General features: G+C 46.1%; 1 protein-coding gene across 1 annotated transcript in view; it reads right to left on the bottom strand.

Annotated features, from left to right (window-relative positions):
* Window positions 1–7,401, bottom strand: part of RTN4RL1 (reticulon 4 receptor like 1) — a 149,601-nt gene extending 142,200 nt beyond the window's left edge. The window contains exon 1 of the mRNA XM_030186128.1: window positions 6,653–7,401. Coding sequence (XP_030041988.1) covers window positions 6,653–6,692 — 40 coding nt within the window. The 5' untranslated portion in view covers window positions 6,693–7,401. The remainder of the gene's footprint in view (window positions 1–6,652) is intronic.
* Window positions 7,402–25,353: the final 17,952 nt, after the last annotated feature.

The following is a 25,353-nucleotide window of genomic DNA, read 5'->3' as shown; positions in this document are numbered from 1 at the left end:
AATATCAGAAAAAAAAAGTACTTCACAATTGACTTCTATTGAGAGCTGTGGGTATAAAAGAAGGGAAATTATGGCTTAGTTTCGGAGTTCTCCCCAACGCTTGCTCAGACGGCAAGGCCCTGTGCGACTGAAACCAGAGTCTGTTTGATGTCTGTACTTAATTGAACAACTTGGTAAGATTAAAGTCTTCTTTCTGAAATTTATCTCTGTCTTTATTTCCAATAATTCTTTACCTGTCATTCTAACTTAAAACTAAGCCACATACAACTCACACACACTGTTTACCCTAAGTTTCATAGATTTCTAATACTATACATATATGGGAACTTAAATGGACAAAGATCTACTTAAAACCTGATAGATAGAAGACTATGGTCATGGACAGTATCCTAGACTTATGCCTTCTGGTATCTACACAAGAGACATATCACTGGAATGGAATATCAAAAGGATTTAGGCAGGCGGCCCAACACATAGTGGAAGAGCAGATCCTTTGGCCCTACAGAAGGGTATTCCTGGGGCGCAAAGAGGGCCCCTAGAGTTTACACCATGTTACAGAAAACCCATTATATACAGTGGACTTCTAGTCAGATAATCTCCGATGAAATGAGCAGTGATACATGTCCTTACAATTCCTGACTTTCACATCACTCTGTGAACAGACACAAAGACTGCAGCTTTGCCTTTATGGAGATCCTCAAGGCCTTGAGGAATGGAGGCAATTTTTTTACTATCTTTCACTAGTGAGATGAATCAAGATAGGGGGGGGGGTGTAAGGGATAGAAAAGACAAAGTCTCCAAAGAGAGACTTAATGTGGTTGATCTCCAAAGGAGGGAAGTCCACAGTTACAGTTAAAAAGATACAGAGACTGATTCCCCTCCCATCCTTGAAAGAGAGCAGGAATAGGCTTGATTGTTGGGTCAGATTTGAACTCATTCAAGAAAAAATTGCTTTAGTGAATTGCAATTGTAATGAACTAAAAATGCTAACCCCATGAATCTTCTTAACATATCCTTAGCTGACCCACAGAAGAATAAGGTTTGTGAACAATATGTGTAATTCACCTGCTCTCTCCTAAGGGAAAATCTCTTATGGCAACACATTGGACATAGCACAAAGCTGTCAGCTCATGTTACAGGGCAGGGATCCTCCAACTATGAGGCTTATGCTAACACTGCTTCTGGTAAGAAAGGAAGCGAATTTACAGCCCCAAATGATAGAAAGGCTGGGAACACTTTGCCTTGAAAACAGTGAATTTTCTGAGTCATGAAGAAAAAGGGGTTTGCAGCAAGAAAGAAGGATGAGGCCTGAGTTACCCACTCTACAGCACAAAAGATGGAGAGTGCAAGGTAAAAACTACTTGGGGAAGGGTGGGATCTCACACTCACTGCCACTGAACGCAATGCCTTGCACTACTACAGTCTCCTGAGACCTACACTCACTGCCACCAAATTCAACGCTTTCCACTACTACAGTCTCCTGAGACCTACACTCACTGCCACCAAATTCAACGCTTTCCACTACTACGGTCTCCTGAGACCTACACTCACTGCCACCAAATTCAACGCTTTCCACTACTACGGTCTCCTGAGACCTACACTCACTGCCACCAAATTCAACGCTTTCCACTACTACGGTCTCCTGAGACCTACACTCACTGCCACCAAATTCAACGTTTTCCACTACTACGGTCTCCTGAGACCTACACTCACTGCCACCAAATTCAACGTTTTCCACTACTACGGTCTCCTGAGACCTACACTCACTGCCACAAATTCAATGCTTTCTACTACTACAGTCTCCTGGGTCCCATAGCCACTGCCACAAAATTTAGCACCTTCCGCCTTTACAGTCTCCTGGGTCCCACAGCTGCTGCCACTGCCACAAAATTCAGTGCTTTCCACTATTGCAGTCACCTGAGACCTACACTCACTGCCAACAAACCTTGCCTTCCACTATTACAGTCTCCTGTGTCCCACAATCACGTTCACCCAATTCACCCTAATCCTTTTTGCATGACCTGGCTGTTACATCTTCCTTTCTCTTTTTTTTTCCCAGTATATTTGAAACCAGTGCATGGATCTGGCACCATAAGCCTTCATTTGTAGCACCATGAAGATTCCCCCTTGCCCCCCATGTCAATAGATTCTCTCTCCCACTGTTCCTAGTCCGGTCATGCAGAAACAAGTCTGAGACTAGAAGCTAAACAACAGGGCTCTAAATCTGGCTACCAGTTATCACTGACATAGCTCCCTCCTCCACTCCTGGGGCTATGAATCCCCAGCCTCAGCTGAGCAGAGATGCAAAAGACCCTAGCCTGGAGCTGAACCAGGGACCCTCCACATGGCAGAACACATTCCTGACACTAAGCCACCTCTAGCCCAGCCTAGTAAACTAGGCGTATAATATTTATTTATTTTTGTTACATTTGTACCCTGCGCTTTCCCACTCATGGCAGGCTCAATGCGGCTTACATGGGGCAATGGAGGGTTAAGTGACTTGCCCAGAGTCACAAGGAGCTGCCTGTGCCTGAAGTGGGAATCGAACTCAGTTCCCCAGGACCAAAGTCCACCACCCTAACCACTAGGCCACTCCTCCACTGTTGCTACTATTTGAGATTCTACATGGAATGTTGCTATTCCACTAGCAACATTCCATGTAGGAGTCAGCCCTTGCAGATCACCAATGTGGCCGCGCAGGCTTCTGCTTCTGTGAGTCTGACGTCCTGCTCATACGTGCAGGACGTCAGACTCACAGAAACAGAAGCCTGCGCAGCCTTCTACATGGAATGTTGCTAGTGGAATAGCAACATTCCATGTAGAATCTCCAATAGTATCTATTTTATTTTTGTTACATTTGTACCCTGCGCTTTCCCACTCATGGCAGGCTCAATGCGGCTTACATGGGGCAATGGAAGGTTAAGTGGCTTGCCCAGAGTCACAAGGAGCTGCCTGTGCCTGAAGTGGGAATCAAACTCAGTTCCTCAGTTCCCCAGGACCAAAGGCCACCACCCTAACCACTAGGCCAATATCATCATGTCTATCTGGCCCCTTAAAGTTTTTGAACCATTCAATTAATTTCATTTAAATTTGTGTACAATAAAGCTTTGCTCGCACATTTCATAAGCCCTCAATGCCCCAATATGTAAAATTCCTTTTCTTTTTATTTCTCAAAGGGAATCCCTTTTAGTTTAAATTTCATGGAGGTCAGAGCACATTACAGGATCATCAAGTATTTTTAAAGCTCACTCTGCCATTGGCTGGCTGCACATTTTTAAAGCTGTCTTGCTATTGTTTAGTGAATGTTGTCTTCAGCTGACTTTATTTCTTGCCTAATTTCCTATAGGAAATATCATTTCTAAGATTTGTGGGGCAATTTTCTAACCGTGCAGGCAAATGGAACGTCTGTGGATTCTTTTACTGTGGATTTTGCTCTAATTCTGACAGGGAACGTATAAATAAGTTTTCCCTTGGAAAACTATCCATTCAGAAAGCACCTGCAGAGATCTGCACCTGCTCTTCCCAAGGGCACTTTTTCTAGCCAAGACAACATACATAGTTTTGAAAATGCAAAATGATATGTATCGTTTCCAACCATGCCCTGGGAATGCCTCTGTAAAACCATGGATAAAAATACACATGTTGTGAAACAACAGATAAACATATACCCATACACACTGTGGGCAATTTTCAAAAAGCCCTTTTACCAAGAGTCGTTTACATAAAAATTCCTTCCATAAGATGTATTTGTTACACGAGGAGGCATATTTTCAAAGCACTTTGGGAGGCTAAGTTCCATAGGTTTCTATGGAACTTTGGGAGGCTAAGTGCTTTGAAAATGAGCCTCATAATGAATGTTGCCATAAATATGTTCAAATTTATGTATGAAAGCATTTAAAAACTAGGCATCCTGAAATGTTCATACATCCCCCTTTTAGTTCTTAGTTACCTCAGTCTGCTCAAGTGCCACCCATGTTTTTCTGGACACCACAAGGTGCAGTAAAGAAATACAGAACTGGTACCAATAAACCCAGTGCATGAGCGGTGTGTAGTGAGGACTCCCTGCACCGCTTTGCTTTTAAACTCAAGCTTTAAGGGGTGCCTTGCAGCCCACATTTCACAATTTCCTATTTGCCTGAAAGGTATGTTGTCTCAGAATTTATCGTCATCTTGTCTGGTCTCCTTTCCTTGCAAAGCCAGTGCCACGAACAAAGTCAATCATTTCCATTATATGGAAGGCATTTTCTGTAAACAATTTCACTAACTCCTAATCCTTGACTGCCGGGAATAACTGGGAAGACTGGACAGACCAGTTGGTCTTTTTCTGCCACCAGCGACCTTTCGTCTGATGAAGTTTGACAGTTCTCATGTTCTAGCCCTGGTCCCAATAGTTGTTGCTCTCAGATCAGGTGAAAAGAGAGCCATCCTATAAAGAAGATTCCAGTCAATGCAGGTGCAAACCCACATATAGTGATAGGGTGAGATAGAGAGCACTATAAGTGCACACACACATACATGCATGCACGCAGGGACAGAAAGCATGCACAGAAACATATATGGCTGTAAAAGTGGGACACACTGAAAGAGTTCAGACTTAAGCTTTTCCTTTCAATTATTGCCTTAAAATGTCAGAATGCTTATGCTTGCACCACTGAGGTTTTTGCCTGCATACAAATACCTGAAAGGTCTCATTTGCTTCTCCAGGAAGCTCTACAAAAATAGGTCATGATGTGAGAGTCAGGAAGAGCATTAGCAAACGTCTTCTTATGTCGGAAGAAGAGACTCCCAGTATAGGTGGGGGGTAGGGGGGAAGACTAATGGAAGAAGCACAAAGAATACCGGTAAAGTTGGGGATCAACTGAAGTCAGTGGCGGTTCACTAGGAAGGAACATGGGCAGAGAAGGATGAGTCTTGTGGCCTTTAGATGCTATTGTATTCTCGATTTATTTCTGTACCTTTTTTATTGGCTGATAATGCATATTACACATCCATCCATAAACAGTGCCTATGATTGCCACACTGAATAGATAACACAACCTTTTCCAGTATTTTAGCAAAAATTCAAAACCTATACTTTTGCTGGTCGCTAATTCTAGTTTATACCGCAAAATATTACCTAGCCTGATTACCACCGTGATTAAAAGATTTGAAATACTGATAAATTCCCAGGACAGTGTCTGAAAACTAAAAGCAGACATTGAAATATTGGTTGTGAGTTCTAAGTCCATTGTTTGAAAACGCTAAAGTCGCAGCTCCGCGGAGAAACTGACAAGACAGAGTTAAGTGTTGTCAAAACGGGGCTGATAGGAAGAGATCGGAGACGTGTTTCGATTTCTGCCCCCCCCCCCCCCCCCCGTCCCCTCGGTTCTCCGCTGCCATAGAATTCTGGAGTTCCCCCATGCAAAGTTCAAGTTGTTCTTTCTTTAGAAAATAACTGTGTTTCTCAAACACCTTTAATAACGGGGTGATGTGATGCATGCAGTAATTGTACACTACATTCTCCCCTGAGAATTACATCACCATCTGTTTTCTTCTATTTGACTTACTCTACAAGGATAATGAGTTTCTTCAGAGAGCTGGGGTCAGCTCTTCTCAAAACAAGATTTCTTTCCAAATTCTCCATCCCCGGTCAAAACCTAACTTCCAGCTGCATTTGCTGCTGCGACTTTAAGGGTTAACAACAATGAAGTTATTAAGTATCAAACCTGCAAAGACGAGATGAACTACCTTGGCAAGTGTTATAATCCAAAAATCTATGCCTATGCAATATTAATGATACTTTGGGTCCCAAAGGATTTTAGTCACACAGATTATGATAATACAGAAAGAGAGAGAGAGACAGCGAGAGTTCCCAAACCAATACGAACACTAAATATACTAATTCACTGACTTCATTGTTTAATACTAATAAAGAAACGATCAAAACTCAACAGCTTAAACACACAGGCGTGTCCTCTTTCCTTAGAACTTGTTTTGATTGCCTTTCCACTAATATTTTATCGGGCTGAAATTATTTCTGGGTTTCATGTTGGGGTCTTTTCATCTGGCAATGCTTCGGGTGAGTGGGAACCGCCCCCCACCCCCACCCCCCTTCTCTCCCATCCCCGGGCTCGGCAATGAGAGTCAAGTTGATGCGCCGGGAGCACACAGACTGTCAAAACAGCGCAGAACAAACCTCGGATAATCATGGAGAAAGAAATGCCTGGATCGCAGTAAATCTGCCTCTAAAAAAAGCTCGTCAGGCTGAAGTTTTGGGTTGCACATTTAAAACCAGCAAAACTTTTATTGTACAATTACAAATATCACCAACACATGCAAGCCAGTGCCCCCAAGACCAAGGCCACATCCTAAAGCAAGCGATTTGGGGATTTAAGGAAAGTACTCCAAGTAACAAAAACAAAAAAAAAAAATCAAGGTGAAGTAGCCCGGCCCATGAGCAATCCAGAGATCCAGTACAACTGGAATGGGATCTGGAATTACTGAACGCCTAGCTAAGACAGCAATTGGGGGGGGGGGGGGGGCAAACCCAACAGAACCAATCTTTCCTGGTAAAGAGAGTGCAGCTATGCAAAGTCAAGGCACATTTTAGCTTTCTGGGTCGGGATCAGTCCCCAGTACCAATTGAACCGAACCTGAGAAATTCGGCACTCACCTTTCCACAGCATCCCGGCCAGGGGGGTTTCACTAACCATGCCGAGAAATAGTTCCAAAAGAGGAGCTGGAGCAGAAAGCAAATCCCCGGAGCAGATGGCAGGCTTAATCCGAGGAAGAGGTAGCAGCAGTCCCCAGAGGTCGGGTTTCTGTGACGGGAGGGAGAGGATGGACCAGAAGCCGAAGACTTCGGAGAGAGGGCTGGATAGGGAGCCCGGACAGGTGCGCAAGTCTCCGGGCAGCCGTGTCTCTGGCTCCGGCTCTTGATGCGATGCGAGTGAAGCCAGAAAAGCCTCTGGCTTTCCTAGTGTAAATAATTAATATTCATTGCCCCCCAGAAGAAGAAGAAGGGAAGAGGAGGAGGAGGAGGAGGGAGAAAAGGCTGAAGTCTCCCTGCTTTCTGCCGCTTCTGGTCGGCAGCACTCGGGGAGGCGATGGTACTTTCACTCCTCGCTCCCCTCTCTCGCTCTCTGCCTCTGGCTCACTTTCTCCTGGGATTTTGAGGGGGGAAGACGCCCCCCTTTTTGGCTGAGTACAGCTCACACCTCCCCTCCCCCTCAGGTTCTGAGTATAAAGGCTGGGGAGAGGCATGGAGCCCCCTCTCTCTGGCTGTCCAGGAGCAGTGCCAGGGCTGAGCGATTTCGAGCCCACACCAGCTCTCGCTCAGAAAACGCCTCCCATCTAAAATTTATGAACGCGCTTTTTGCTTGCAGAGTTCAGACATCGCATCTTATTCCCAGCGCAACCTGTACTCAGGCTTCTGGCATGTAACGCAGCTGCTGCCTCTTAAGGTGCTTCTCTCTCTCACTGCTGCTTTCGCTAGTGCCAGTCGCAGTCAAGCGGATCTCTGGCAGCTTTCTAATAGCGGTGTGAAAAAGACAACGAACTGACCCAGTTATTTCAATGCCCCCGACAGCCTGTGCCAGGCAAATTCTGCCTTCTTCTCTGCCCTGGGCTCCCCCACACTCCGGACACCTTCTCGGGTCTTTCCGCTAACTTCTCCAGCAAGCACACACATTGAGGCAAGTAGGTTCCCTAACTCCACAGTGACAGCAAACTAGGGAAGGGAGGGGGAAGAGACCGAAGGAAATGGAGAGAAAAAAAGGCAATAAAGTCTCCCTGGTGTTCTTCACCGTTTCAATTTCTTTTTTTTTTTTTTCCTCTGCCTCAGCGCTTCAGCACAGTGGCGCTCTAACTCTCCCACCCCTTGGATAGGGAGAGCTGGGGTGGGGAGGAGGTGACACAAATGGAAGATCTGCTGCCCCTTTGAGTAAAGGTTTGGGGTACACACGATGTGCTATTCTCTCCTGCCTCTCTTTTAACATCGGCAGGCTGCATGACAGAATAAAACGTTGGCAAACATTTTGCTCAAATGACACAAGAAACACAAGGTTGTAGGTAAAAATTGTGGGATACTAGGCCACATCTTTATCGACAATATTAATGCAAACATTACAACAACAAAAAAAAGGAAGCACTGGAGCCTTTTCAGCCAATATTCCAACTGGAGCCACTCCCCTGCCTTGCACCAGCTAGGGAGGTTCTGCGGAAGCTCTGGCACACCTTGGCCCCTTTCACTCTCCTCAACAGCTAGATCAGGTACTGCTCCAGTTTTCCAGCTTAATGCCCTTCACCCTCCCACACCCACAGGGCTCTAGCTAGGTGGGTATAACAAGACCACTTGTCTATTGTAAGTCTGTGTCTTATCTTTCAGTGAGACATACACTGTTGCCTGGATGCTTATCTGGGCTCTGGTGTCTCTGCCATACCGGGGACAGCAAAGTCCCCTAATATAAACTAACAACAGCAGCAAAACAAAACAGGTCCCCTTAAAATAACAACAGCAGCAGCAAGCCACCTGAGTGGCCTGCCCAATATTAAGTGCTATTTAACTGGCAATCTGTTATCTCCTGCTGAATATTCACAGTAAACATATATCACGTGATATAGCTGGCTATCCACTAATATGTAGTGCGTTACTGGCTAAGTCTGGTAGGCCTATCTTTGACCAGCCTGCACGGAATATTGACTTGGCCTGTTAGAGAGGTGTGACCAGCAGAAGACAAGAGGTGTTGATGCCCCTGTACAAGTCGTTGGTGAGGCCACACCTGGAGTATTGTGTTCAGTTTTGGAGGCCGTATCTTGCTAAGGATGTAAAAAGAATTGAAGCGGTGCAAAGAAAAGCTACGAAAATGGTATGGGATTTGCGTTACAAGACGTATGAGATGAGACTTGCGCACCTGAACATGTATACCCTGGAGGAGAGGCGAAACAGGGGTGATATGATACAGACGTTCAAATATTTGAAAGGTATAAATCCGCAAACGAACCTTTTCCGGAGATGGGAAGGCGGTAAAACGAGAGGACATGAGATTGAAGGGGGGCAGACTCAAGAAAAATGTCAGGAAGTATTTTTTCACGGAGAGAGTGGTGGATACTTGGAATGCCCTCCCGCGGGAGGTGGTGGAGATGAAAACGGTAACAGAATTCAAACATGTGTGGGATAAACATAAAGGTATCCTGTTCAGAAGGAAGGGATCCTCAGAAGCTTAGCCGAGATTGGGTGGCAGAGCCGGTGGGGGGAGGCGGGGCTGGTAGTTGGGGGGTGGGCCTTGTTCTGGGCAGACTTCTACGGTCTGTGCCCTGAAAATGGCAGAAACAAATCAAGGTCAGGTATACACATAAAGTAGCATATATGAGTTTAAATTGTTGGGCAGACTAGATGGACCGTGCAGGTCTTTTTTCTGCTGTCATCTACTATGTTACCATGTTATGTTAAGTTGAAAGCAGCCAAAAATAAACTGGATATTCAATTCCAATCACCAGAAATGGCCCAGCATTGAATGTCCGGGTTCAGCGCCTACCACAGAAGGTAGCCCAGCTAACTCCCATGGTCTGAATATCTGCCCCACTGTGCATTTGAGATTTATTGGGAGTCGATGATCAGCAGGTCCAATGCCACATCCGAAAAAATGTATCTGATCAGGTAAGAAGTTCAAGGAAGTGCCCAGGGTGTACAGGTGATTTAAATTTACCAGGAGCCCACTACAGGGGGAAGCTCCACCCTCCAAAGTCAGCCAGCCAATCTCATCCTGACACATCACAGTGACATCTGCTGTGACGACTTCAGTGTGCAGCTCCTTTTTTACCGGTGTTGGAGGGCAGGGTATTATGGCAGGTGCCACATATTTATGGCCACACTCGCGTGCCTCTCACAGATCTTGGTTTTTCTCTCATTTTTCAGCAGCTGCATAGTGATATAACTAGGGAAAGGGAAAGGGAATGGGACTTGATATACCGCCTTTTCGCAACTACATTCAAAGCGGTTTACATAGTATATACAGGTACTTATTTGTACCTTGGGCAATGGAGGGTTAAGTGACTTGCCCAGAGTCACAAGGTACTGCAGTGGGAATTGAACCCAGTTGCCCAGGATCAAGTCCACTGTACTAACCACTAGGCTACTCCTCCCCTCTAAGGGTAAGGTAGGGGGATCCCATGTATGCGCACATCTGCAGAATGTTGGGAGTTAGAGGTCATCTAACCTCCCCCTCCCTTCTCTCCCCCTGGAAAATCCTCTTCTTTGTCTTTGTTAGTTAATCTGAGTTTAAAGCCTTGAGCAGACAAATTTAAGCAAGACCCCCCCAACGGTAAAAACAAATAAATCCCTGTCCTCGTGTCTGGGCAGATTCCTGGGTCTCCTTTGGTTGGTCCCTAAAGTCCTCAGGAAGCTCCTGGTGGTGACTTTTTTTGACTTCAATGCAAACTTTATTTTTATTAATATTATTGTTATGTAAAATGTAGAGTAGGAGGCAGCAGGCTTAGAAGCGAGATTGGCGATGTCATTATGTGGGAAACAGAAAAGAACAGTGACAATTCACAGCAAAATCACTAACATGCATTTAGAGCTGCCATAAAAGAAGCAGACTGACAACTCCAGAAACTGAAGTCTCTTATTTAATCTGAAAAACAAAACAGGTACTAGGGTTTGTTGCGGAACACTCAGAGCAATAAAACCACCTAGTTTAAACCTCTTAACACTGAAATGCACCTCTAAGTGCTTATCTTTCATTCCCAGCTTAACCAGATCCCTGGAGGGTCCTGTTTTTTCAGCAGCTAAATTTAGCAGGGGAGGGGGGTCAATTTCTGAAAACCTGCTGGGACTCAGGGTAAAAGAAATGAGCACTGAATCTAACTGCTGAACACCTTTTTTTGTTTAATGAAGCTTTTCGTTAGGATTTTTTTGTTGTTGTTTTAGTGAAAGAAGCTGTTGTGTTCATCCATTTTACCAGATTATAATTGATTGTCCACCGCCTAGGATGGGTTTGATTAGTTTTGTGAGTTGTAAGTATTGCAAATATATAAATAATCATTCTAGAGGATCCCCAGCTATTATCCTGCCTGTCCTCCTAAAATAGGCCTTGATGAAGGGTTAAGATGACAGAGAGGGGCATAATCAAAAGGAGCGCCCAACTTTTCCTGAGGATGTCCTCATAGGATGTCCCGGTGAAGGAGCGGGGAAACCCATATTATCGAAACAAGATGGGCGTCTATCTTTTGTTTCGATAATACAGTCGGGGACGCCCAAATCACGCAATTTAGGTTAAGATGATAGAGAGGGGCATAATCAAAAGGGGCGCCCAAGTTTTCCTGAGGATGTCATCGTAGGATGTCCCGGTGAAGGGGCGGGGAAACCCATATTATCGAAACAAGATGGGCGTCTATCTTTTGTTTCGATAATACAGTCGGGGACGCCCAAATCACGCAATTTAGGTTGACCTTAGAGATGGTCATACTTAGAGATGGTCGTCCCCGATTTTCGGCGATAATGGAAACTGAGGACGCCCATCTCAGAAATGACCAAATCCAAGCCCTTTGGTCGTGGGAGGAGCCAGCATTCGTAGTGCACTAGTCCCCCTGACATGCCAAGACACCAACCGGGCACCCTAGGGGGCACTGCAGTGGACTTCATAAATTGCTCTCAGGTGCATAGCGCCCTTACCTTGTGTGCTGAGCCCCTCCCAAACCCCACTTCCCACAACTGTACACCACTACCATAGCCCTTATGGGTGAAGGGGGGCACCTACATGTGGGTACAATGGGTTTGTGGTAGGTTTTGAAGGGCTCACATTTACTACCACAAATGTAACAGGTGGGGGGGGGGGGGGATGGGCCTGCCTGAAGTGCACTGCACCCACTAAAACTGCTCCAGGGACCTACATACTGCTGTCATGCAGCTGGGTATGATATTTGAGGCTGGCATAGAGGCTGGAAAAAATATGTTTAAAATATTATTTTGAGGGTGGAAGGGGGTTAGTGACCACTGGGGGAGTAAGGGGAGGTCATCCCTGATTCCCTCCAGTGGTCATCTGGTCATTTAGGGCACATTTTTGTGGCTTGGTCATAAGAAAAAAAGGACCAGGTAAAGTCATCCAAGTGTTTGTCAGGGACGCCATTCTTTTTTCCATTATCGGTCGAGGACGCCCATGTGTTAGGCACGCCCCAGTCCCGCCTTCGCTACACCTCCGACATGCCCCCGTGAACTTTGGTCATCCCCGCGACAGAAAGCAGTTGAGGATGCCCAAAATCGGCTTTCAATTATGCTGATTTGGGCGACCCTGTGAGAAGGATGCCCATCTTGCGATTTGTGTCGAAAGGTGGGCGCCCTTCTCTTTCGAAAATAAGCCTGAAAGGGTCTTTAGCTGGATATCCAACTGGCTAGATTTTGAACTGACTACTGTAGGCAACTAAATTTAGCCATACAACATTTGTCTGATTTAGGGCAGCTATTCAAGGTTCTGGAGTTGTGAGGTCAAATTTAGCCATTAAGCACTAAAAATCCATGCTAACCAGCTACATCATAATCTTTCCAGGGGATTGTCTCTGGCCTTGCCCCTTTTTGACAGGCTACATTTCTGTACCTTCCAAGTTAAGGCCAAAAGTAGCCTGTCAGAGGGGACAATTTTAAAGGAGTTAATTAGCTAAAATGGTGACAGACAAGAAGTGGGAAACAACAGGGGATGTGAGACCAACCTTGCCACCAAGATGCCTTAGCATATAAAATTAGGAAAACATACCCTATCTTGCTTGACATCACTGATAATAAACTTGCTGATTAAATGCTTACTCAGTTATATTACTATCAACAACACTTTAACTCTAGGAAATAACAATTGTAATTAATTAATAAGGAAACGAGACAGTTAATGGTATTAACATGGCTGCTGCTTGATTTATTGTGCAAAATATAAAAGCATCGCAATTATTACCTGAACTGTAAAAAAATAAACAATATTAAATTCCAACCCATATAAATTATCTACCAGAGCCAGCTGGATAACCCTTAAGTTGGCCTGTGGAGCCCCGCCATGCCAGCTGTGGCCTTGCATGGCTGGCATTTTCTTTTGTTACATTTGTACCCCGCGCTTTCCCACTCATGGCAGGCTCAATGCGGCTTACATGGGGCAATGGAGGGTTAAGAGACTTGCCCAGAGTCACAAGGAGTTGCCTGTGCCTGACGTGGGAATCGAACTCAGTTCCCCAGGACCAAAGTCCACCACCCTAACCACTAGGCCACTCCTCCACTCCATGCCAATGTCCGGGTCACAGCCAACTGGAGTGGGGCTTAGTGATCACCACCTGGTGAAAATTAAAGCCCCCCCTAAAAAAAAACAACAGCATGTAAATAAACAATTAGCTTGGGTTTGCCCCTCCCCTATTCGCCGGGATGACTACAACAAACTCCCAACAAGGAACAAGACAAATTAACAAATAACCAAAAGGGAATGGTGGGTGAAAAAGCCACCTCCAAGGTTCAGGACGTCTGACCCCCAGAGGTACAAAATTAAGTACCCTATACCCATATTCTTATGTAATTACTAATTGTATCTTCTATTCTGGTATGGCGATTGCAATGGCGGAACAATGTAAGCCACATTGAGCCTGCAAATGGGTGGGAAAATGTGGGATACAAATGCAACAAATAAAATAAATAAATCCCAGCTTGAGATTTTTGCACCCTGCAAGGTTTGAACAATGGCCTGCCAATTGCAGGCCAATATTCACAATCCCTTTCAGACCCATAAGCAGGCCAGGTTGCCCTGTCCACTTGCTGTCTGCCTGAACTCTGCCAAGAAGCCTAGCTAGGCCCTACAAGAGCTCGACCCGCTATGCTAAGCATCTGTGAGAGGCAAAAGGCTCACACCCCCATTAATGCCCATCATACACTGTTCACTGGTAAGCCTTACCTTGGTGGTTGGAAAAGTAATGGAGGGCTACTGAAGGAAAGATTAGTGAATGGGTTACAAGATTGGAGGCAACATGGTTTTACCAAAGAAAAACATGCCAAAGAATCCAATTGATTTGCTTGAGGTGGTGACCAGAGAACAGGATCAAGGACATGCAGTAGATGTAGGATTTCAGCAAAGTTTTTGATACACTTCCTCATAGGTGGCTCATGAATAAACTGAGTGGGTTGAAGTTAGGATGCAAAGTGGTGAACTGGATTAGAAACTGACAGATGACAGAGTGATAATAAATGGAATTCACTTGGAGGAAAGAAAGGTGAGTAGTGGAATGCCTCAGAGGTTGGTACAGGCACCAGTTCTATTCAATATATTTGTGAGTGACGTTGCCAAAGGGTTAAAAGGAAAGGTTTGCCTTTTTGTGGATGACACAAAGATTTACAACAGAGTGAACACTCCAGAGGGAATGGACAACTTGAGAAGTGATCTACAAAAATTAGAATGTTTGGCAGTTAAAATTTAACATGAAGAAGTGCAGTGTGATGTACTTGGGGTATAACTGTATGCAGTAGGAGGTGAGAGGCTCATATGCATGGACCAGGAGAAGGACTTTAGGGTGACAGTGTCTGAGAATCTCAAGGTGCCAAAACAACGTGAAAAGATGCTGACCAAAGCCCAGAGGATACTAGACTGCATACAGTAGAGAGAAGCTTAACCAGCAGAAGAGAGGAGGAGATAATGCTCCTGTACAAGTCATTAGTGAGACCTCACTTGGAGTATTGTGTTCAGGTATGGAAGCCATATCTTGCTAAGGACATAAAAAGACTTGAAGCTGTTCAGAAAAAAAGGTAACAAAAATGGTAAGGGGTTTGTGCTAAAAGACGTATGAGACTTGAAGACCTGAATGTGTATATGCTAGAGGAAAAGAGGGACAGGGGAGATATGATACCCGACATTTAAATACTTGAAAAGTATTAATATACAGACAAATATTTTTCAGAAATGGGGGAAGCAGTAGAACCAGAGAACATGAATTGAGGTTGCAGGTTGATAGACATAGGAGTAATGTCAGGAAATACCTTTTCAAGAACAGGGTGGTGAATACCTAGTACAGCTGGTGGGGACAAAAACTGACAATTTTTTTTAAACATGTTTTGTTTTGTTTTTAACATAGAGGATGGAATCAAAGCCAAACTTAAATGACCCTCACACTTTAAAGAAGGCATAGAGGAGTGTAGCCTACATGGAGCTGCAGGTACAGTCCTAAACAAGGACATAGAGGCGGTAACCTGCATGAAGCAGAAGCTACAACTCCAGCCACCTTACTGGGCAGACTAGATGGACCATACAGGTCTTTCTTTATCTGCTATCATTTACTACTAGTAAAAGAGGCCCGTTTCAGAGCAAATGAAACGGGCGCTAGCAAGGTTTTCGTCGCCAACACCACCCCCCCCCCCCCGGCCAACCCCTTCGTTGTTCTGCCATTGCTCCGCCCCCAACGTCATGACGTTTGACGTGAGGACGGGGCCCGGAGCGATTTCCCACCCACCCCCGCCTCCCTCCCTGCCAACCCTTTCGTTGTTCTGCCATTGCTCCGCCCTCGAGGGCGGGGCCCAGAGCGGTTTTGGTGGCTTCACCACCACGAACCTTCGAACCTTTTTGAAGGAAGTCAGGGCTTGGCTTCACTGACGTCAGTGTCCTCAGAACGTTGAGGGTGAGTTTTATTATAGTAGATGTTACTATGAGATGCAACACATGTAAATGCATACAGAGCACCTCATTATTATGCAAACTGAATAACACAGCTTGCAATTAACCTCACAAGCTGTGTTATTCTTGGACAGATAATGCCAGCTTAAATCTTTCCACTCCAGGAGCATTGGATTGTTAACATGTGGCCTGATGCTCCTGAGAGACTGTTAAAGGGGCTAGTGCAAGCACTTAAACCCCACTCCTCCAAACTCCTCCCCTCGACATTCTCCCATGATCCCTTGAAAGTACAGATCCATCCCCCTAGTCCTCAAGACCCCCTGGTACCCCTGGTGGCTTGTGGGGGAGGGAACAGGGGCAGGAGCCAAAAGCAGCTACTGTAAAATGCTTTATTCATTATTGTACCACACTTAGCTACTACCCATATAAATATTTTGAGAACTAAGCAGCTAAATTTAGCCACTCAGCCCCACTCAGTTTAATAACTGACTGCCTCGTCTAATCTGACCCCCTAATGCTCAAAGTTAAGCAGGCAAACTGTTTGAAAACTTGTCCTCTTTATGTTTTGTCCCATGCAGGGTTGAATCCAGCCATTGTTCTGGTTCCTGTAACCTGTGCTAGAAGTCTGTTCCTGATGTCCAGCGACTTCTCAATGAAATGTATTTTCTCATTCAGCCTCTCTCTAACCAGCTTCATATTATAATCTGTTGGCCCTGAGCTTCTGTTCCATGGGAAATGTTACCTCCTGGTATTTTATTAGATTCTTTGAATGTTTACACCGTATCTCCCCTTCCTTTTTTTGTTTTGGTGGTTAGGTCCTATGTTTGGACGTTAGTCCTGCTTGGGGAGTTTAGCACTGAGGCATTACCTTCCACTTTTATAGCTATTTCTGAGCGTTATGGTTTCAAGTTATCTAATGATAGTTAGCAGGTGATGTATTGAGTTAACTTTGCACATACCATGACAGTAATGTACCTCACCAGTAAGCAGAGATATGTGGAGTACAGTATGATCTCAGACTCTCAAATTTACTGCTACTGCTTGTCGTAGTACCTGCATTGTGCCAATGACAACTTCCTTCTGGAATTCATAGATGTAATGGGCCTGATATACTGCCAGCAGCGGGCAGCGGTTTTGCTGTCCGCCACTGGTGTTAAACCTGGATATTCAATGCCAAGCCGTTTCCAGTGACCAGCATTGAATATCAGGGGGGGGGGGGGGGGGGGGGGGGTTAACCGCTAAAACGTTAACTGGCTATGCCAATATTCAGTGCTAACTAGTTAACTTTTTAGTGGTTAAAGATAGGACAAATATTTATGTGGTCCTATTTGACCGCTAAACTTACCTGGTTAGGCACTGCATAACTGGCAATATTCAGCAGGGATAACTGGTTATCTGCTGCTAAATATTAGAGTTAGGTGTCGGTATGCTGTTTAACTGGTACGTGGCTGTGTCTTACTGGGGGAATATGTATAAGTAACCCATTAAGGTATAGTTGGAGGGGGGGGGTCACGTGATGCTCTGAAGAGAGGAAGACGTGGTCCCGCGTCCTCCAAGGCCCTGGCTCCTTACTAAGCATTAAAACTCTGGAAATATAGCGAAGCGAAGCCTCAGAAGCTGTGTAATAGCAGTGAAAGTCTCTATGGACAAATATCTGAACTCGCCAGCACGTACGATGGCGAGTAGAGGACCCAAAAAGGACAAAGATAAAATGAAGGCGCCAAGCGGAGCCGACAATGGGCAGCAGGCGAGCGGAAGTGCGCCCTTCACGGCGGAACAACTGCAACAAATTACCGAGGCAGTAAGTGCAGCAATAGACTCAAAATTAGAGAAACTATACACGCAGGTCTCTAATCTGGAGGCGAAGCAAATTGATACCACGCAATGAACAGGAGAATTGGAACGCCGGGTATCAGAAATAGAAGATTCAGCGGGGCCTACGGCGCTCAAGCTCCAAAACATGGCTGCCACAGTGGAAACCTTGAAAGAGAAGCTAGATGACCTCGAGAATAGGTCGCGACAGGGAAACCTGCGGATAGTAGGGCTGCCTGAAACTGTGAATGATAGATTGCTTTCATTGGTTTTAGAAGCATGGCTATCAGAGGAGTTTGCGCTGTCTGACAGCGCAGGAAAGCTTTGCCTTCAGAGAGCGCACCGCATTGGCAGGCGACAAGATGGACGACAGACTCCGCGGACAGTAATAATCAAAGTGCACAATTATGTGCACAAAGAGGAGATTTTGCGCGGATTCCGACAGAAGCGAAATGAGTTGCGGTATGAGGGACATCCTGTGCGCATATTCCAAGATTACTCGGCGGCCCTACAGGAAAAGCGTCGCCGATTTACGCCATTATGCCAGAAGTTGCACGAGCGACAGGAAACATTTATGCTGCTCTACCCTGCAACTTTGAAAGTGAAGCAGGAGGGAAGGTGGAGAGCATTTGATGACATACAGGAGGCACAAAAGTTTGTCAAAGACCTGGAGGAATCTGGGCAGGCTGCAGTGCGGACCCCAGACAAAGGATGATTGTTTGCTGCTAAGAGCCATTCAACAGAAGGTACAGTCGCTATCACATGGAGAGGCTTATCATAAGGAACGGACATGCTAATTTCCAGTATTAGAAGAGAAAGTTAGCATTCAGGGGAGCGGGGGGAGGGGGAGGCGGGAAGCCCCTTACGCCCATCTACGTTAATGGGTCAGGGTTACAGGGATAGGTTTCAGGGGGGAGATGGGGAATTGGAGATGGGGACGGGGGGGGGGAAGGGAGGGATATGAGGGGAAAGGGCAGATAGGAACACAAAATGGCGAAGATGAGTGGTTGAGTGTACGGGATTGGAAGAGTCGGCGGGAACAGCTGGTGCAGCGGCAGAGATTAACATGGAGGTTTCTTAGGGTGGGTCATGCGCGAGAACACAAAATTCCTGGGGGGAGGCTGGGACCCCTGGGAAAGGAATATATCGATAGCTTAACCATCTTAACTATGTGTGAGAATACAGGCTAATTCACCAAAGGGGAATACAAGACTGATATCGAGGAATGTGGGCGGGGTCAGTTCCCCAGTTAAGAGGGCTAAGCTCCTGGGTGCCCTGAAGCGGCATGGGGTGGGAGTGGCCTGCCTACAGGAGACAAGACTTTCCTTAGAGGAGCACCAGAAACTACATAGACACTGGGTAGGTGAGGTGTTTTGTTCACCAGCGGTGGGACGGCGCGGAGGAGTAGCGATCCTGATAAGTAAACATGCGGCAGTACAGGCTAAGCTATTGTTTGCTGACACTGAGGGTCATTATGTGGGGGTACAGATAAATCTACAGGGGAAAAGCTACTTAGTAGTAACAGTTTATGCCCCCCAGACTGGTGGAAAAATATTTTTTGCGGATCTTTTTGCACAGTGCCAGAGACATGGAACGGACCCCATAATAGTGGCTGGGGATATGAATCAGGTTCTAGATCCCTTGTTGGACAGAACGGGGCGCTCACGGGAGGGGAGGGCCTGCGGGGCTGGAATACTGGAGGCCTTCTGTGATGGACTGGGATTGGTGGACCCTTGGAGATTGTTACATGAGGAAGAGCGTGACTTCACGCACACCTCGAGGGTGCACGGAACCCAGTCCAGGTTAGATTACATTCTGGTGTCACAGCAGCTGTTTGCGTGGATTGTGGAGGCTGAGTTAGGCCCGGAGGAGGTCTCGGACCACGCCATGATCTGGGTAGACGTGGAGGCCCAGCCCTACTATCGCGCACTGGGAGGGTGGAGATTCCCGGCATACCTTTATGCTTCACCTGAATTCACCGATTACCTCATACAAAAGTGGGAGGAATTCGCGAAGCATAATGAACAACATGTAGAGACTCCTGGCCTCTATTGGTCTACGGCTAAAGCCGTAATGCGAGGGGAGGTGATTGCGTTTGTCAGCAGGAGGAATCGCAGGATAACGCAGAAGATAGTGGAGCTAGAAAGGCAGGCTAGATTGGCTAGGAGAAGATATGCGAACAACTCTACTAAGGCCAATTTAGAGGCTCTGACTGCAGTATGTTTAGAGTTCGTAAATATAACCTTAGTCGATATGGAGACCGGCTGGGTGGTATGCTAGCACGATTAATCAAAGGAACCCGTAAGCAGTCTATTGTTGCTAGGCTGCGTAGCCCGACTGGAGCATACACTTCTATGCCAGAGGAGATTGCAGATATATTTAAACAGCATTTTGAAAGATTATATTCAGAGGAGAGCCGGGGGTCGGAGATGCGCGATAAGATCAGAACATATTTACACCGGGCACGACTCCCACAGTTAGAGCAGGAGCAGACAGATTTTCTAGACTCCCCTCTGAGCGCTAAGGAAGTGATGAAGGCTATAAAAGCATTAAAGATGCACTCGGCTCTGGGCCCGGATGGGTTTTCCGGAGAATTCTACAAGATGCTTAAAATTCAAGTAATAGGTCCACTGATGAGCCCCTATGAAGAGGTGACTGCAGAGGGAAAGTTCCCCAGACATGCTAATGAAGCGCTGATTAGTTTAATAAAGGAGCCAGGGAGAGATGCCACAGACCCAGCGGCCTATAGGCCAATTTCGTTAATAAATGTGGACATAAAAATTTTGTCGCGGGTCCTGGCAGTGCAGTCAGCGCAAGTGATACCATCTATAATAGGAGGAGAGCAAGTAGGCTTTGTCCGAGGCAGGCACTCTGTGATTAATGTGAGGAAACTGATAGCAGCCATGATAGAGGCTCCTGAGAGGACACCTAAGGGCATTGTTATTAGCCTAGACGCAGAACGCGCTTTTGACAGGGTGGTGTGGCACTTCATGTATGAGGCCTTACATTGGATTGGAGTGCGGGGATGGGCTGCGAAAGTCGTGCAGGCGCTATACGCAAACCCGAGGGCAAGACTAGTAATCAATGGGGTTCGGACCGCAGAGTTCCAGATCATGATAGGAACAAGACAGGGCTGTCCACTTTCCCCCCTACTGCTCTTGATAGTATTAGAAACTTTATTGTGCATTATTAGGAGAGTCCCGGAGATTAAAGGGATGCAGGCGGGGGGAGAAGAAATAAAATTATTAGCATACGCGGATGATTTGCTGCTGTTAGTCGATGACCCACAGCGATCAGTGGCATGTTTGCTAAGAGAGATTGGGCAGTATGGGGACCTTTCGGGCTTTCATCTAAATATGTCTAAGTCTCTGGCACTCCCAATAATAGATTCCACTAGACGTACATGGGAAGGTCTCTTTCCCTTTAAATGGACAGAAGGAAAGCTGAAATATTTGGGGGTGGAAGTACCAGTTAATTTGTCCATGTTATATAAAGAAAATGTACGGCCACTGTTAGCAGATGCTAGGCGTCTGATGGGTATATGGAGTTCTTGCCCCCTTTCCCTGTCAGGGCGTATAGCCCTTTACAATATGATAATTGTCCCTAAATGGCTGTACAGGTTTCAGATGCTGCCGTTGCACCTGCGAGGGCAAGAAGAAAGGGAGTTAAAGGTAATTCTGAGGAAATTTTTATGGTATAATAGGCGCCCAAGACTCCCTCTGGAAGTACTATATAAACCCAAGACACATGGGGGCATGGGACTGCTCAATATTCGATACCTTACCATTGCGTGCACCACGAGGCACGTTAGAGATTGGCTGGCGGGTAGTAGTCAATTTACGAACACGCAGTTGGAAGCCTCACTCACGCCTGGAACGCATTTAAGTTGTCTGCTACATACCACAAAGAAAAGACCAGCGAACCCACCCAACATGAACTGGTTCATACGCTCGGCCAGGGCAATGTGGAGATGGTTGTGTCGCAGACATGGCTTCTCGGCAGCAGCTACCCCTTTCGTCTCACTGTTTTTGAATCCTGAATTCCCAGCAGGGACAATGGGGAAAACATTTGCGATCTGGAAGAAGAAGGGCATCTGTTATTTATATCAACTGTTGAATGAAGAGGGACAACTCAGGTCACTCGAGGAGATACAGAGAGAGTTTGATTTGCCATTTGCAGACTTCTATGCATATGCTCAGGTTAAACACTATGCACACTCTTTGGGAGCGTTTAATTTAAGCGAGGATGTACAGGACACGCTTTCGACTGCGCTCACATTGCAATCACAAAATACAGTGCCTCTCCGTTTTCACCATAGGCACCTCTTGGATACTACGGAGGACATTGATTATTATACAATGACGGAGAGCTGGACGCGAGAGCTCGGGACAGAACTTACAACAGAGATGCTCCAGAACTTTCTACAATCTATCTTGCACAGGATCCCCTTCATTAGACAGTGGGAATGGCAGTATAAGTTTGCCACGCGAGCATATATAGCCCCGATAAGAGCGCGGAAAGCGGGCTTTGGAACGGGAGACTGTCTTAAGTGTGGAACAGGCATGGCAACCCTGGGACATATGTTCTGGGTCTGCCCGACCATCAGACAGTTCTGGATACAATTACTGACAGAAATCGGCCATTGGTGGAAGCAAAAAGTAGTGGTTAATCCGTTGATTTTGTTTGATGTGTTCACAATAAAGAAGCCCACACCATCAGGATATGTTGGATTTTTACAAAAAGCAGTTACGATTGGGAAAACAGTAATTTTGCTCAAATGGAGGGAAGAGCAAGCACCCACAAAAGAGCTGTGGAAGTCGAAACTGACAGAGCTATTACACTTGGAATTATGTGGATATACTCCCTATAGTGGAGGGAAGAAAGACTCGTCCGCTTTTAGGAAAGTGTGGGAGAGACAGTGGAATACACTTCATCCCATGTCGAAACGGAGAATTTTGCAAAAACTGGCTGGCAGAGACCCACCCAGGAATGCAGGGAACGATGGCGGAGGATGCCTTGACCACTCAGCCATTACGAGCTAGGGAGGGAGGGAGGGGGTGGGAGTGAGGGAAGATAGTAAGAGGGAAGGAAGGGGAAGGGAAAGGGGTAGCAGGGTGGGATGATTAATCTCAGTAGAGTAATTTTTCTAGAATGTGTTCATGATGAGGAAGTTGCATCCCTATCTGCTCTGCAGTATATTTGTTTTGTTATCACCCATAATGTTTGGCAAATATAGAATTGACAAGGGATGTAAGCTGGGTAGCAGGGGGGAGGAAGGGGGAGGGGGAGAAAAATTAAAACTATTTAGTGATCTTAGTTACTGGTAGGAATTATTGCATTTGTATACCTTACTAATTGTTGTTATATTTCTGCTAATAAAAAGATTTAAACATAAGGTATGGTTGGAAATTGCTTTCAAGCAGGCCTGCAATACCCAAATGTAATAGGACATACTCTTTGCATGCATCCAAATATATTATTGGCTTTCATTAATACTTTGTCACAGTAACTGGTTACTTGGAAGTCATTAGGGATGATTCCCCCCTCCCCCCCAGATCTGTTTTTTTGTTTGGTAACTTCTAGCTCTTACAGAAGAAAAGGGATTTTGTCTTTGGATTTCTCTATCCCAAGTGCATGGTTTTGCATTTTTTATTTAAAAAATTTCCATACCTTTGATCATTTTTCAGATTTTAAGTAATCTTTTATGATTCCTATCCCTTCTGATATGTCTACTGTGCTGCAAATGTTCAGATCATTTGCAAATTGGCATTCTTTCTTTTCTGTCCCTCCCCCAGTGTCACTTATGAAGACACTGAAGGAACCTGGGTCTAGCACTGATCTTTGTGGAATCCCACTCAGGGGCAGCCTGATCAGTCTATCAAGAGGGCAGTGCTTGAGGGCCCACAGCAGTAGGGGGGTCCACAGTCCACTAACCAGTAATAACCAATAATGTATGTATGGTTAGGGGCCCAGGACCCTTTTTGCATGAGTGCCCAGATCTCTGTCTGTCTGCCCCTGACCCCAATGGCCATTTTCCACTGTCCAGGGTAGACTCCATTGACTAATAACCTCTGAGGACAATTTTCAAATTATGCCCCCTTATATCAGATTAAAGCATATACTTTTAGTCAGATTAAAGCAGAGGTGGTTGCAGAATATGGTTAGATCAGGGGAGGAATCGAATCAATACAGGTAAAAATTGAGGGATCGATATTCAGCACTATTTAACCAGGCAGGACAGGCATTGGTATTCAGTGGCACTTAACTGGATAGTGCTGCTAAATATCATCTCTATCCACTGTGGCACTATTAAGTCTGTGCCTGGACAGGCCAGGGGTAGAGTCAGGGTGGACTCAGAAGTTGTCTGGACACTGTTGACTTTCAGTTCTACTGCCCAGATAACCATACAACCAGGACTGTATATAATGCAGTCCTAACTATGCCCAGTTATCTGGACCTGGCACTGAATATTGACTGGGCCCAGATAACTTCCAGTGGCCTGCATAGACCTGCATTTTCAGTGCCAGTAGCCAGATGAGGCCTGGCATTGAAAATCTGGCAGCAGGGCCGCTGAGAGACAGAGCTGGGCCTGGGGCAGGACCGCTGCAGCCGTAGCCATGCTGCTTCTTCCCTCCCCCCACTCAGGCAGCTGCCGCCCCCACCCCTATCTTTCAACATCTGCTTCTCCCTCAGTCTGTCACTCTCCTGCTCCTGTATGCTGGGACCCAGGTTATCATCACCCGGGTTCCAACACACAATAGCAGGAGAGACACAGACCCCGGCGCCAGGCCCGGGGAATCTTGCCCCCTCCCCCCCCATCCCCTCCCTCTCAGCAGCCCTGTCTGGCAGGAAACAAAAACAACACCAAGGGCCTTCAAGCATGGGACAAATCAAGAGTCTTTATTAGAGACACCCGACACGGGCTGTGTTTCAGTGCATTAGGGGTCTTGACTCTGGAATGATATTTTAAAAATGTCAATAAAAGACAATGTTAGTAAAAACCATCAAAACAAATCCCTCACAGCAGAGATCTGTTTAAAACCACAGCAACAAACACTTAGAAGTTACAATAGTGTTATGGTTTGGTTAGTGAGCTCCTGGGCATAGGCCAGGGCCTATGTCATACTGAACCCACGCTAGCAAAGATAGAAACTGGAAGTCAGCAAGGCCCAACTTGCATGACCAGGACCAGAAATACTAGGCAAAGAAGGAAGAGGGAAAACACTCAAATGGACCGCAAGGCTGAACTAGAACCCGTGCGTATCAGAGCCCACTCTCTGGGGTCGCAAGGCTGAAATGGAACCCAAGCAACAAGCAGAGAAAGAGAAGCAGTACGCACAGACAAAGGGCTGAAGCAGGAGTGAACCCCAAACACACAGGGAGCGGACACACAACAAACAAGGCAAGGCCAGACAGGACTATGCCCCACACCTAAACACACTACCTGAGCTCAGGGCCCATACACCCACACACACAAGCAGCACCAAGCTGCACAGGGTCTAGTCACACAACACAAGGGCAGAAGGCAGGCCCACACACACAAACACAAGCAGCACACCAAGCTGCGCTGGAACCCATTCACAAGGCACAAGGGCAGAAAGAAAGCCCACACACATACACAAGCAGCACCAAGCTGCACTGGAACCCATTCACAAAGCATCGTTTCGAGACTCACAGCTGACCGGCAAACAAGTAGTAGCCCAGTTTGTAATCAGCTCAGGTCAGTGCGCCAAACTGAATATCTGGCAGTCAGCATTTTAAAAAATACTAATTGCTGTTTGCTGAATATTGCCCCGGTGGATATTTGATTCTACATGATATGGTGCTCCCACGCCAGCACTCACAGAAGCAGCAGTGCAGAGCGTACAGCATGGCCTCCTCCTGTGTCTGTTTGTATTTCTTGAATGCTATTCTTTTTGTTCTGATTTTTTTTATC

This window comes from Microcaecilia unicolor, chromosome 13 (assembly GCF_901765095.1).
Source record: "Microcaecilia unicolor chromosome 13, aMicUni1.1, whole genome shotgun sequence".
Classification (NCBI taxonomy): domain Eukaryota; kingdom Metazoa; phylum Chordata; class Amphibia; order Gymnophiona; family Siphonopidae; genus Microcaecilia; species Microcaecilia unicolor.
Note: the sequence above shows the minus strand (reverse complement) of the source record. Positions and strands in the feature narration are given on the sequence as shown.